At 38.3% G+C, this 15,195-nt stretch overlaps 1 protein-coding gene and 1 long non-coding RNA gene across 3 annotated transcripts in view; both read left to right on the top strand.

Moving 5' to 3' along the window:
* Positions 1 to 8,804, top strand: part of LOC149503039 (uncharacterized) — a 238,790-nt gene extending 229,986 nt beyond the window's left edge. Inside the window, exon 2 of the long non-coding RNA XR_016323186.1 lies at positions 7,742 to 8,804. This is a non-coding gene — a long non-coding RNA (uncharacterized LOC149503039). The remainder of the gene's footprint in view (positions 1 to 7,741) is intronic.
* Positions 1 to 8,804, top strand: part of LOC114247480 (uncharacterized) — a 77,162-nt gene extending 68,358 nt beyond the window's left edge. For both annotated transcript variants that reach the window (XM_089727932.1, XM_089727933.1), the window contains exons 4-5: positions 497 to 1,179; positions 3,165 to 8,804. In XM_089727932.1, coding sequence (XP_089584058.1) covers positions 497 to 1,179; positions 3,165 to 3,275 — 794 coding nt within the window. In that variant the 3' untranslated portion in view covers positions 3,276 to 8,804. The remainder of the gene's footprint in view (positions 1 to 496; positions 1,180 to 3,164) is intronic.
* Positions 8,805 to 15,195: the final 6,391 nt, after the last annotated feature.

Genomic DNA, 15,195 nt, shown 5'->3' with positions numbered 1-15,195 from the left:
GATGCGTAAGAGATTCTGGAAAGAAAATATTAGTTAGATCGGAACAAATCAGGATCTAAGCGTCAATAATCTCTCTGGCTATAAAAGATACTGCTACCGAGAATAAGCGACTTCCAACTGTTTAGGCTACTGCCACTCCTTCCCAAATACTGTTACTGCTTACTGGTGGTTGGACGTCTTGTGAGTACGCACGGAAAGGTACGACCGCCCTCTCTATTTCAGCAGTGAATCAGTAATGCGTTTCGGTTTGAAGGGTGGGGCAAATGTGGTACTGTAAAAACGGAGACTTAGAACTCATGTCTCAAAGTGGGCCACCACTCATCGATATCTATGGGCTATGGTGAACACTTATCACCACGCGAGCAGTGAGCTCGTCCATCCACCTAAGTTAGAAAACTACGAGTCCTTCTCGTCGTCTCGCCTAAATCCTTCACAACGTGTCCATATTGTGCTTTTGAAAGTCTTTATGTATAATAATAAGTATTAACGTTTTCAGGCAGCGAATCGGCTTTCGGTGCCCCCCAGTCTGAAGAGCTCCTGCACATAACACCTGAGCTAGAAACCGAACGACATTCGGAACGACAAAACCGAGCTCTGTACATCAGCAAAACTGTAATCATCACAACCCCAACCCCGTTGGTAAAAAACATTACGTTAAACAACCAAACTGACGAGCCAATATTGGCGACCAACGTTACCCAAGTCAACGTGACCGAGATCGTTCACCCAGCGATACAGTGGACCGCGGCCAACGCAAACGTAACGGTACAGAATAGTACTGTCAATGCAACTTTGACAACCAACGTGACAGATGACGTCACGACGACACCGTCAAATGCAAGCAACCTCACGAGGGAAGAGTACATCAAAGATTTGACCCACATCGAGGGAATTCCTGACAGCAGGATCGTGACCGAGAAACCATTGTCTTTGGAGACCGCCTTCTCTCACACGAGAATACCGAACGTAGAGTCTTCCAGGAGAATGGTGGAAGAGGAACGAGGAATAGACACGGGAGTTATAGCGGGTATCGCTTTTGCTGGTGTGGTGTTGGCAGCGCTGGCTGGCAGTATAGCTTTCGTGCTGTACAGGAGGAGATACCTGAACAAGCCCCAGACCTTGAATGACAAATGCTCGAATCCCGACTCGAGTGGTTATCTTGACGACAGCACTGTTAGGGTATGTATATTAAAATTCTTATTTAACTCTAAAAAAACCATAACGGGTCAAATGACCCATTTTGAACTTTTGCATTGAAAATGCCCGTATCATCTTATTGCTTTTGCACATTTGAGTCTCTTTTTTTTAATACTCCTACCTATGCTGATAGCCTTGAGAGGCTATTTCAGCTTCTCTTGACGTGTAGGGGAGCTCACGGGGCTCAAACCGGAGTGTTACTAACACTGGCCGCAGTAAGAGCACTGCTTCGCAGAATCTACCACCGGATCGGAAACGCGACTCACTGAGAAGATCCGGCGAGAAACTCAGTGGGCTGTGTCTGTGAGTTAATTTACGGTGACCGGTGCTCAAGGTACCTAAAAGCACTGTTAATGGATCAGCAGGATCCGTAATGACGTATTTAGGACTACGTCGACTGTTAACCATTTCACGCTATTAAAGAGAGTTCTAAAAAAAACTACAGTAAATTAGAGAAAAAATAATTGATGATATTTGACTACAATTGATAATTTTGAAAATAATTGACTTACATTAACTTTGAATAATTTCCTTTTACATAAAAGACAAACAACAGCCTAAGAAATACCCTAGAAAAATGCCTGAGAGCGTCCGTAAGCTATACCAAAATAATTCCATTGGGCTAATAAAACTATATCAATAATATTCAAAAAACAGCCAACATCTAAAATACAAGTGCTTACCATAAATCTATTAAAATGCTTATTCTTATATGAATGCTTATAAGAGTACCTAATATACAAATAACCACCAGTTTTTATACAACATAAGAATACAATCTTAGTATATACTGATATTTAAAAAAAATAAAAGATAGGTATTAATAAAAACATTTCATAAAATATATAATAAAAATCGAAGAAAAACATATTTTATGTTCTTTGAGGATATACGCCAACCCACGTGCCAAGCAAATCAACTATGGCAATCGCCTTGAAAATGTCGCATGCATTTTTTATACAACATTACGTTATATCACACATAAACTAAAACCGGTTTACCGGTAATTGTACCGGTAAAAAAAAAATGGTGATACTCAGTTCGATTTTTATTCAGCCATCTGCTCAAAAATAACATAATATCGCTTAAAGTTTTCTATTATCTTAATAAGCGTGTGTCACGCCTTACCGAACTGTCGGTCTAAATGCTTTTAATCAGAAATCTATTATCTTGAAACAATAGGCAGCCCAACTCAACTTATACAGATTACTTTTATTCGGTTGTAGATAATACATATCACATGACATAATCATCAATAGCCTACTAGAGCATTGTGTTATACAACGTTATTAATGTTACACAATTTTAATTTTTTCTTACACACAATGTGTAACTTACATCAATTAATTACAGTTCATGGTATATTAAGTTTGCGATAAACACGCTAAATGTGTAGCTACATGCTAATCTAATAAGAAACAGCAACCTAACAATAATGTCGTTGCATTTTGTTTTGTTCTCTCAATTGTTTTGTTTTTTTTTTTATTGCTTAGATGGATCGACGAACTCACAACCCAACTGGTGTTAAGTGGTTACTGGAGCCCATAGACATCTACGACGTAAATGCGCCACCCACCCACATAATAACCGTTCTACTGTTCAAACTGGAATCAATCGCTGCTTTTCGGCAAAAAACGGCTAATATGGTCGAATTATATTATATGCCGTACCGCCGGCTATAATATATAAACTTAAGCAATTACCGGATCCAATAGACATCAATGTAAATGCCTGATGAATAATATAAGGGTAGCCCAACCCTCAAATCAAAACGCATTATCGCATCACAGCAGAAATAGGTAGGGTGGTGCCTATCCGTGCAGACTCACAAGAAACCTTACAAGTATATGTATCAGAGGTAATTAAACTTACCACCAATATAAGTGTAAAGTTAGTTAAAAAAGTTTAATTAAAATCACTTTCCTAAAAAGTATTTTAATCACTTATATTTTCTTTTTAATTTTCAGGATAATTCTGAAGAGATGTACAGTCTGGACAATGATTCGTTTCTGAACTCCCTGGAAGCCATGACAATACAGAACTACTGGACAGATACAGTAAAACATACTAAACTATAACAATGCAAGTTTGACCATGTTATACTTAATCATTGTTTCTCAACCTTGGGGTTACAGTGATTAAAATATCCTGATGACTGTTTACTACTTTAGTTTTTTGGGTCATCTTGCGATTGCGACACTGAAAGGTTGAGACACAATGGTATAAGGAAACGTGATAATAACAGAATAAAATATTTGACTGTAATGAAAATATAGTTTGAGCTGAATTAACCATCAACTCTATTCTACAGCAGAAATATTGGATTGGTCACATGTCTTGTGATGTCACAAACCACTAAACTAACCATTTTATCTGCAATATACTTATTAAAAGGTAAAACTATGCTGGAGGGTTACATCTTAGTTGTAATTTGATCTGATTTTGTTTTATTATTTTATTTATTTAAATTTATTACCAATCTTTCATGAAATTTTGAATTTTAGTTAAAGTTATAAAGGTATTGAGTGTTGCGACTTTTTTGTGTTATCAAAGGTAGCCTGAATAGCAGTTAATTTGTATTATAATTATTATGTACTATTAAATAATACATTTTTTCACAAGAGCTAATTAAAGCTGTATAATTCAATTAGTAAGGTTTAAAGCATCATCAAACTTATTTCTGCAGCAAAGCCAGTTTCCATTTTGAAGGGGTAGTCATTATTTCTGCTGAATTCCGATAATAGGCTCGGCCTTGTAGATTACAATTTTTGTACTTTCAAGGTGTGAAAACAATTACAACAGAATACATCTTATCTCGTTCCTAGCTAGGCAAATATTAGACACTTTAAGCTTTAGGATTTTGTCTCCACAGCACCATTTAAAAATAGATACATGTGGAATTGATTTTTTTTATTGCCCATGTAGACAGACGAGCATACGACCTACCTGATAATAAGTGGTTACCGGCGCCCATGGACTTCAGTAATGCCAGGGGCAGAGCCAAGCTGCTGCCTACCGTTGGATACTTAATTGAAGACAGAATAAAAAAAAACATTTTTTATCAAAACTGTCATACATAGTCCTAGGTAGACAGTTCTTTATTCATGTTTTTTAAGATGTATTAATTAAGCTTTGTAATGTCAAACTATTATTTCGTTGTTTCAAACTATTTGGAAATTTGAAATTTAGTTTTTAATATTTCTAAATAGTATTCGATCGCAGAAGTGAATTCATTATATAAATTTTACTTATTTATGTATATTTTTTCAGAATAATCGAAACTGAGTTTTGATGGCTCTGAAGAACTCTAAAAGCCTTCGTTTCACGATATAAATTTTTTTATTACACAAAATAAAAGTACGATCTCATGATTTGCATGCCGCCTGAAACTATGGAGGGTAGAGGTAAGGAGAACTGTCTCATATGGAAGAAGCTTGAAAAAGTGTCCCACTTTCAGCACCAAATAACAGTTCAAAAATCCTCCACAATGGCGCTAGCATAGGCACAGGGTATGATATGAATTGAGCAGTTGTTAACTGATTGAAGTATGCTGAGTTAGGAAATTTAAAATATTTAATTACTAGAGTAGTTAGTGAAAGTATAATATACAAGACCTCACATGTTTACGTGGTCCAAACTAATTTCGTCAACATAACCTAAAATTATTGCTGTGGTAAAACGTGGAGACATTTGCATTTTCTTATCAGCTTTAAATAAAATACTTTTTGTGATTTTGTAGTGCTTACAGCTCTTTCGTCCTTTTTTTATTTCTCTATCTTATAATAATAACTCGCAGCGCCTTTTTTTTTAATTTACCCGGTTGCTCCTGTAGCGCCACCCTTATTTAGCAGATTTTAACGGACACTTTTCACACACAGAGACGGTTCTCCTTACCTCTACCCTCCATGCCTAAAACGAATAGGTATTACAGATCACCATTGAAAAATGACTGTGGTGTATATGATGATAAACTTTCGACTAAATTTTACTATAATAACGGCATTAACATTAATGGCTACCCTTCAAACCACAACGAAAGTATACTTCGCGGCAGTACATAGAGTTTCTTGATGCATTTACCATTTTTTCCTTAATTATGATAACTAAAATTTACCTTAAAATTTAAATTTATCGAAACATTTTTATCTTTGCTTGTCAAGATTGACAACCAATGACATTGACAGCATTGATTAACATAATAATATACAATATCGATGAGATCATGATTCACATTTTGACAGTTTAAAATAAACACAAATATGTAATCTAAATGTAGGTACATACCCTCTGCATAAATTTACCAACCTAATTATTATAATCATACGGTTTTAATAAAATTTTGATTTTTAATTTCATTTGTCATCAAAGTTCGATTGCAATCAAAATTGCAATGTGCTTCTTAGATTAATGATAACTTTCCGCTACACCATAACAGCGGAGCTTAATCAATAATTTTAGATTGTATTATTGTTTAGAATTGTAATAGGTGGCTCCAAAATTATGACGATTTCAAAGTGATCATTTCGTTAATTAATATAATAATTTATCTTATTATTTTTCAAGCTGTATAATTAAAATAAAACATTGCATGCAATTGTGTTAATGACATGAAGAAGTGTTCAACATCAGGAAATCTTAAAATACTTTTATTATCTGTCAATATAAGAAGAGCGAAAAGGACAAATTTATTTTATTTTACAATTTGAAGGTATTGGATAATACAATTGTACTTAATAGGGGTTTTAAAAAAAATGTGGGTAGAAAAAGTGGTTCTGAAAAATATTTTTTGCAATTTACATATCTAACCTTTTTGCTCTGACACCGGGAATTATAATTTTGATTCATTACAATAATTAAAACAATAATTGCTGTATAAAATTTAAAATGTATTTTTAAAGTTTAGAATCTATATTATTGATGTGAGTTCTAATAATGAAATTAATTAGTGATAATCATTGTAAATAGTTTGTACTATTGTGATAATATTTTTTCTTGAGATATAAATGTTAGGCTAATATTAATGTACTTATGGCGATACTGAACTTTAGAAATAAGTTGTAGTTTAAAACACAGCATAAATGACAGACTTTCTGTAGATGATTCCACTATTGAATGAATGTTATGTTATTTTGCCGTTCACTCTGAAACTAGACGAGTTATCGATCCAGTGGTTGTAAGTTATCAACATTTATTGATTTTGTGTTCAAGATTATTTAAATTTATTACTCGTCAAAGACCAACCAAAAAGTTTGAGCTTGATAAAGACATGGCAACGGTGCGTCCGACGCTCTTCCTCAACATGTATCGTTCATGATACATTACATTGCGAAGATGTATCGTTCGTATCCTATATACATGTAGCGGGTAGCCATCATAGAACACAAGATATTTGACAATTATATTTCATCCCATATCATATCATTTCATTTCATTTCACTCCATATTATCATTTTTCATAAATATAAGAATATACATTATAATAAGACATGACTTAAAGGTCTTAGTTACCAGGTCATAAAATCCCTGAAAAACAAAGGAATTTGACAGATGCCTAAATCTCGCTAACGACAGTTTCAAGATAAGTTTGCATGTAGGTATTTAAGTTCACTTGTTTGTTTCTACCGAGCAATTTGTACCGGTCGGTGGAAGATCTTTCCTTTGCCGTTAACTCCCAAATGTTATATTGCTTCGCATAACATCCAAGCTGCAACTAAGTAACCAATTACGAGGAAATTAGAAAATAATGTCTACTCACTCATGCACTCATTAAATAATCTGCCCAAGCATAAAAACAAACAATTACTAGATTTGGCGCCAAAATTTACCACCACATTCGTTGCTGCATTTAAATATTTTAATAATACACTTATTTTCTAGCGCCGCTTCGTACGGAACCATTTGGGTCGTTTTCTCGTATAAACAGTGTAAGCGGATATATAACTGTAAAAAATATATAAGTCACGTTACATATAGGTACTAAAACAGATTTAAAATAAATAAAATATGATCTCAACAAGTGTTTTTGAGACGTAATCAATAAGCTACATTCGATAAGTGAAAGAACGGTTGAATACACTTTTAAATGTACTAGTAGTTAATTGTTAGTTAATTGAAGAATGTATTTTTTAATTAAATAGGGAACATAGTTTCCAAAAGTATAATTTAAGATCGTAGAACATTAAATAGTTAAGTTGACGTTGCACCGAACCCAGCCTCGAGAAGAATAAAGTGAAAAGTTGACAACAATGGCGGCTGTTATTGTCGACTACCCACAGGTGGTATACGAAAGGCTTTACACATGCAATATTCAGTTTTCCTGAACATTCTGGAGCACACTGATGGTGGGACCTCTTGAGATTACTGGTGGTAGGACCTCTTGTGAGTCCGCGCGAATAGGTACCACCGACCTGCCTATTTCTGCCGTGAAGCAGTAATGCGTTTCGGTTTGAAGGGTGGGGCAGCCGTTGTAACTATACTGAGACCTTAGAACTTATATCTCAAGGTGGGTGGCGCACTATGGGCTCCAGTAACCACTTAACACCAGGTGGGCTGTGAGCTCGTCCACCCATCTAAGCAGTAAAAAAAACACTACTTGAACTGTTTATACGGTAGCTCACGGTTGGTCAACTGTCGACAATTTATAACATTGTAACATTAAAACGCTTAGTTCACTTGCAAATCCATAATACGGATAAAAACACTGGGCATTACAGTTTTTGAATTCGTGTTACGTTTTATTTTCTTTATTGTTGTGTTCCCAGTTAATGCAAAAAGTTTAAACGCTTGTATGTTTTTTAATGAAAATATTTTTTTTTCGTTGTTCATAATTAAGCTTTATTTTTCCTATTTTAAACATTTTAAAATGTTTTTCCCTTTCGAGATGAAAAGAACTTCACTATTATACTTGTGATATATCCGTCCATTTTGATTTGTTTATGTACGCTTTTTAAATGTTCTTTTTTGTTTTAAAATGTAAACTAAAGAAATCATATCAAAATACGTTTGGTAATTTTTAGACGTATAAGTAAATACATTAATTATTATACTGATTTATTGCAAAAATAAAAACAAAATCATTGAAATCATTAAATCATTTTGATGATGTTATGTACAAAATCTTTGCTAACAATGGAACTCAACGTCTTAAATATTAATTACAGATTTTTTTATTAGAATGTTATTACCTACTTGAGTTCTAATGTGAAGTATAAAACAAAACAAGAAAAAACATGTTTTAAAATTACTTGAGCTGATTAGTTTATGAAAAAATAAGTACAATACATATTTAATAAAATCCTAATATATTTATAAATCGTAATTTAGAAGTACCTAATTCAAACATTTAAAATGGCGTCGGTATATTCCAGAGATGTGTGCACGGAGCCAGCTACGGTGAAAGCTATTCGTATTATTTCAACGTTAAAACTATTACATTATCAACTCAAACTTGCCACAGTCTGTGTATACGTTTGCCATAAATTTCGGAGTGGTTTAAATAAATCTTCGCTATAGGCTGAGGTTACAGATAACCCCGACATTGTAAAATAGATGTACCTAATTAATTGTATTATTAGTTAAAGAAATAATAAATATATTTTAACTCGTAACGAAGTTTCATTCCTGAGAAATAAATTTCTTCTTTCTGCTGACGTCCTGTCTGGTGAGGGTCGTGATGACCACTTCCAACCGTGAGCTGTCTTCGTCTGATAAATGACGTTAAGCGCTTTCTCTCTTTCCCTCTATCTAAAATATTTATCATCTTTAACAGCCAGTAACCCTTATTTGCGGCTGGATTTAATTATCATATATGATAATTAATAAAAAAATAACATTTAATTTGATATATAATTAATAGTTGTACGTTATAAACGTATAAATGTATCGACATCATGCCTGTTTACACCTGGCCGAGAAGAGATGCGGCCAGGTGCGTAATGGCAACCGTGATGTTTTAGAATCTTTAATTAAAATACCGTGATGTAGACGAGCATTTATTTAAAAAGCAAGTGAATGAAGTTGTTCCCAAAAATAAATTAAAAATACTAGCGGCCAAATTTTGATAGGCAACCTGGTAGATATCTATTCTCCTAATTATAAATATGTATAAATAAAATATTGATTTTAGCAAAAAACCAATGAGCGCACTAATCCTGCAGCCGGATCTTAGACTATCCCGCAAGCCTCGCCACAAAGATCGGTCCGACGCTGCCTGCATCCAGCGGATCCCCACGAACATCAACAGATCGTCGAACCATCTTATGAGAGGCCTACCCACGCTACATCTTACGGTACGCGGTCGCCACTCAGGAACTTTCTGGCCCCAACCGCCATTGGATCATTTGCATCAAATTGGCAAGCAAAAAAAAACTTTGTGGATATCACACGATTTGGAGAACGATCGCTAGCACAACTTACGCGTTAAGCCTTTGCCTTGCTCTGCTTAGCAGACACAGAAACGAAGTGATTTTGATCTGTACTGTCACTTGCGGTGAAGAATGGATTCTTGTTGATAATCGTAAGCGGTCATGTTGGTTAGACCCTGATATACCACCTAAAAATGTCCCAAACGAAAACTTATCCCTATAAAAGTCATTGTCACTGTTTGATGGCTAGGGCCTATATAATTAATTACAACTTCTTATCAAAGGGCACCAGCGATACCGCGTGTACAGCGAGGTGCACACAACGATGGAGAAGCTTGTGAATCTGCGACTAACTTTGGTCTACCGCTCGTACTTATTGCTTCTAAATGACAACACTCGATCTCATTCGACATTACAGACGGTCTCTAAGTTACAAGAGCTAGGGTTTAAAAATTTACGTCACCCACCGTCCAAAAATTGTACTGCTGGACAGGAAAAAAAAATCCCCGAGAGGCAGTACAAAATGCCATTGGCTCCCGTACACCCGGGTTCTCCAAAAAGGGCATTGAAAATGACTACTGTGGCATAGGTTGCATAGGTTTTTCGATAATATGGGTGCTTAATTTGATTGACAGAAATATATTTTTTTAATAAAAAAACTTTCTATATACTAAACGGCAATTTCGTAGGTAAAGACCGAATATTAATCCTATTAGGTTTTATTTTCCTGCACTTGGGCACTTTCACAGATGCTAGATGTATAATGATAATTAATTATTACACGTTAAAATCTGAAGAAACACTAACAAAATGGACCGATACACACTTTGCTTTGTGCATTCCCACCAAATAGTCAAAGGAGGCTGCTTATAAATTTAAAACAGGGTCCTGAAACTGCAATACGGTACTATAAGACATTTTTTTTTGTGTGGAAACTATCGACATCTTGTAGCGGTTACCCCTAAACTTATATGTCGTTAAGTTACGACTTTTAATTATTGTATAACTCCTCCTCCTTGCGTCGTATTCCTCATTGCTGAGGGTCGTGACCACCCTTTTGTATCACCTTCGCACGCACGATTTTTCTCCATCCATTCTTGTCTCTGGCGGTGTGGAGGGCGTTGTGAAACGTGGAATCAAGAGCGGTGCGGATCTGGTCGGACCAACGTATTGGGCTGCGCCCCCGAGGTCTTTTCCCATCTACCTTACCAGTCACGATGAGCCTCTCGAGATTGCTACCATCCTTCCGTGCGATGTGACCAAAGTACTCAAGGACTCTGCGAAGACACTTGGATGACAGCCGCGAGGAGATTTTGAGTTCTTGCAAGATTGATACGTTGGTCCGAAATGCTGTCCACGGAATACGCAGCATCTTTCTCCAGCACCACATCTCAAAGGCGTCAATGCGTCTGCGGTCTGCAGATTTCAGTGACCAGGTCTCAGCGCCATACGAAAAAATCGAGAAAACTAGAGTCCGTACCAGTTTGGTTTTGGTCTTTACGGATATGTTGCGATCTCTCCAGATTTTTCCGAGCTGAGTCATGGCACTCTTAGCCATACCAATTCTTCGGCGCACTTCCTTCTCGCACGAGCCATTGTTACTAATGTTGGAACCCAGATAGTTAAAATTGTCCACTATTTCTAGGTCTAATGCGCCAGTGAGTTCCAATTTTCCAGACCTATCCACCACCATGACTTTGGTTTTGGACCTGTTTGTGGAAAGTCCCATCTCCTTGCTTATCCGCTCCATTCGGTCCAGAAGCGCAACCATTTCCGACTCATTCGCTGCAAGAAGAGTAGTATCATCGGCGTATCGGAGGTTGCTGATTTTCACGCTACCAACTGTAATGCCACCATCCCAATTCTCGCAGGACTGTCTCATTATGTGCTCCCCATAGGCGTTGAAAAGAATGGGCGATAAAATACAACCTTGGCGTACACAAAGGAGTACGCCAGTACTCCTTTGTGAAATTTAAAAGGTTTCGAGGTTGTTCTATCGACTCTTACGACAGCCTGACTTGAGCCATACAAGTTGCGAAGTAAGGCGATGAGATGATTTGGTACCCCAAGTTCTTGTAGAACCTTCCATAAACAACTCCAGTTGACACAGTCGAACGCCTTGCTATAGTCGACGAAACACATTATCACTGGCGTATCAAACTCATATGCTTTCTCAACAATCTGCCTGATGTTGAGAATCTGTGCACGAGTACCCTTGCCCTTCACGAAACCCGCTTGCTCTTGCGGAATTTGCCAATCAAGGTAGTAACGGATGCGGTTGTTGAGGATGTGAAGCAAGATTTTGCTTGCATGTGAGATGAGAGACAACGTTCGATAATTGTCGCAATTCTTGGTTGATCCTTTCTTGTGTAGCGGAAGAATAATGGATTCCAACCAATCCCGCGGCCAATCACCGTGTTGCCATATATGTGAGCAGATATTATATAGAGTCATAACACCCAAGTCACCCATAGCATAAAGCACCTCCGCTGTAATCCGATCGCTTCCAGGAGCCTTATTCTTCTTAAGAGATTCCAGTGCGGTGGATATTTCGGAAGGTAAAATCATGGGTTCCAGTTCTAGATCCTTCCATTCAGGGTTAATCCCGGATCTCGAGTGGGAATCTGTATACAATTGCTCACAGTACGCCCGCCATCTCTCGGCAATGCGGTCGAACTCGTGTAGTACAGTTCCGTCGGCATCTCTTATGACCCACGATTTAGCCTTGAACTGCCTGGAAAGGACTCTAACTTTCTTAAAAAGGTCTGCAGTCTGCAACTTGTTCGAGAAGCGCTCAATGTCACGGCAAATACCCTCAACAAAGTGGTTCTTGTCAAGGCGACAACTGACCCGAATAGCTCTGCTAAGTTCGGAGTATTTAACCTTTGCACCATCTTGCAAACCGCTAGTTTTTAAGTCTTTCCTGCGTTGAATAAGCTCCCACGAATGATCGGAGATCCAGCATTTTTTCTTCGGTTCTGGCTTTTTCTTTTTAGCGATCTGGTCCAGCGCATCGTTGATATGACCTTTCAAGTGTTTCCACTGTGTATCAGCGTTAGCGTGAATGTGCGTTGGAGAATCCTTCAAGATCGCCTCTAATGCCTCTCGGAAGATTGGTTGTTCGGAAGGATCCAAACCATTGGGTTTTGGTGGTTGACGTCTGGGCGCCTTTAAACGCAGCGAGAAGTTAGCTACAAGCAGGTTATGGTCGGAGCCGCACTCTGCGCCGGGAAAGGTCTTCACGTTAGATACTGAGGATCTCCAGCGGCCATCTAGAATGATGCAGTCGATTTGATTTCTGTACCTGTCACCTGGAGATCTCCACGTGTACAAGCGTCTTGGATGATGTTGGAAGTACGTGTTCATAATACTGAGATTTCTTTCAATGCAGAACTCGATCAGTTTTTCACCCCGTTCATTCCTAATGCCAAGTCCAAATTTTCCAACTGTGCTCCTGATATGATTATCATCCAGTGTACTGCCAACTTTGGCATTCCAATCACCAAGAATTATCTTAATTTCCCGACTAGGTATAGAATTCAGTATTTCCTCCAGTTTTCGATAGAAGTCCACAATTAAGTCATCCTGAGCTTGTGCCGTCGGTGCGTATATCTGTATAACATTCAGCACACATGGATTGGTATTCAGTTTCATTGTCAGGATTCTATCAGACACCGAATTATAACCGAGGACATATTTGTTTAAGTGTGGCGGCAATATGATTCCGACTCCACTCAAACTTGAATCTTCACAGCCTGAGAAGTACATGGTGTTCCCTGTCGCAGTGGTGAAGTGGCCATTACCACGCATGTGAGTTTCACTGATTCCTAGTATGGAGATGTCATGAGATTCCATTTCCTTTTCCACGATTGTCAGCTTACCCGCCTCCAGCAGACCTCGGACGTTCCAAGCGCCAATACGATGACTCGATCGTATAGAGGTCTTCTCGCTTTTAGAAGCTGCAGTACCGACAGTAGTATCTCCTCCTTCTGAGGCCTGTCGATTTACCTCAGGGGAAGCTTCGGTTGCCAATTTCACACCATCCAGCCCGGATACTGGGTGGCGCCGATGGTTAGTCGGGTCGCCCAACAAATTCACTCTCGTTGTTACTGATTCCATAAGGGGGTTTTCTTGGGAAGGTAATCGCGGTGGGTTCCCACGTCCTTCCACGTCAGACTTTTAGAGGGTATTTAGGTCCTCACGGTTACTGATTACCGCCCCGGGACGCTAGGGCCGCTCAGGGATGTCGGGTTAGTTACCGCCGCCCGATATTCGGCGTTGACTGTTTTGCGGCATGGGTAGGTTTTGTCCACACCAACCCTCCTCCTTTCTCATTCAGGCTTGGGACCGACAACGGCGGAGTTAATATTGTTTAACTAACACACACAAAATAAAAAAATCATAAATTATGAAGTGTGGTCAAATAAGTATTTCTAATCAAGTATTTCTTTGTTATAGACAAATTGATTAATTTTTATTAATTTGTGGTTACTGAAAATTTATAAAATCCTTCATTAAAAATAAAATAGAGGATAGGTTTTTTTTATTTTTAATGAATGATTTTATAAATTTTCAGTAACCACAAATTAATGTTACTGCCATCTACAGGAGCAATGAGAAACTGATCGAAGCGAAGCCATCTAGTGGCCGACGCCCGTAAATATTTTTGTTGAGTGCTTGAGTTGCTTCTTTAACTTTTTTTTGTTTTTTCCTACCTAAGCTGGTAGCCTTGAGAGGCTATTCCAGCGTAATCTTAACTAGTAGGTGAGCTCACGGGGTTTAAACCTGACGACGTTGCTAACACGAATCCTAGCAAGAGCCGTGCTTCGCAGAATCTACCACCGGATCGGAAACGCGACCCACTGAAAAGATCCGGCGAGAAACTCAGTGGGCTGTGTCTGAGGGTTAATTTACTCGTCGAGCCCTTCGTCGCGAGCAACGGGTGCGACGAGAACGGTGACCGGTGCTTGAAGTACCTTTTTTTTTTTTTTTTTTTTTTTCCTACCTAAGCTGATAGCCCTAGCGGCTATGTCAGCGTAACCCTAACTTTAGTAGGTGAGCTCACGGGGCTCAAACCTGACGATGTTGCTAACACGAACCCTAGCAAGAGTCGTGCTTCGCAGAATCTACCACCGGATCGGAAACGCGACCCACTGAGAAGATCCGGCGAGAAACTCAGTGGGCTGTGTCTGGGAGTTAATTTACTCGTCGAGCCCTTCGTCGCAAGCGACGGGTTCGACGAGAACGGTGACCGGTGCTTGAAGTACCTAAAAGCACCGTTAGTGGATCGGGAGGATCCGAGATGATGTGTTTTGGGCGACGTCGACTGCTTTCCATTCTGTCCGCAGGATCGGGAATGAGAAGTACCTAAAAGCACCGTTAGTGGATCGGGAGGATCCGAAATGACGTGTTTTGGGCGACGTCGACAGCTTTCCATGCTTTCCGCAGGATCGGGAATGTAGTTACCGGCTACGATGAGAGGGTTCTCGTGTCGTGCCGCTTTATCGAAGTGTTCTTTAACTAATTTATGTGTATTATCTATGACTTAGAACACAGCTACGATTGGCTAAAAGTCGTTTCACTGTGGACCGTAAACAAAATCATTTTTGACAAGCGCTAAGTAAATATGTAATTT

This window comes from Bombyx mandarina, chromosome 05 (assembly GCF_030267445.1).
Source record: "Bombyx mandarina strain Sakado chromosome 05, ASM3026744v2".
Taxonomy (NCBI): Eukaryota; Metazoa; Arthropoda; class Insecta; order Lepidoptera; family Bombycidae; genus Bombyx; species Bombyx mandarina.
The sequence above is the reverse complement of the archived record's forward strand: the minus strand, read 5'-3'. Positions and strand labels throughout refer to the sequence as shown.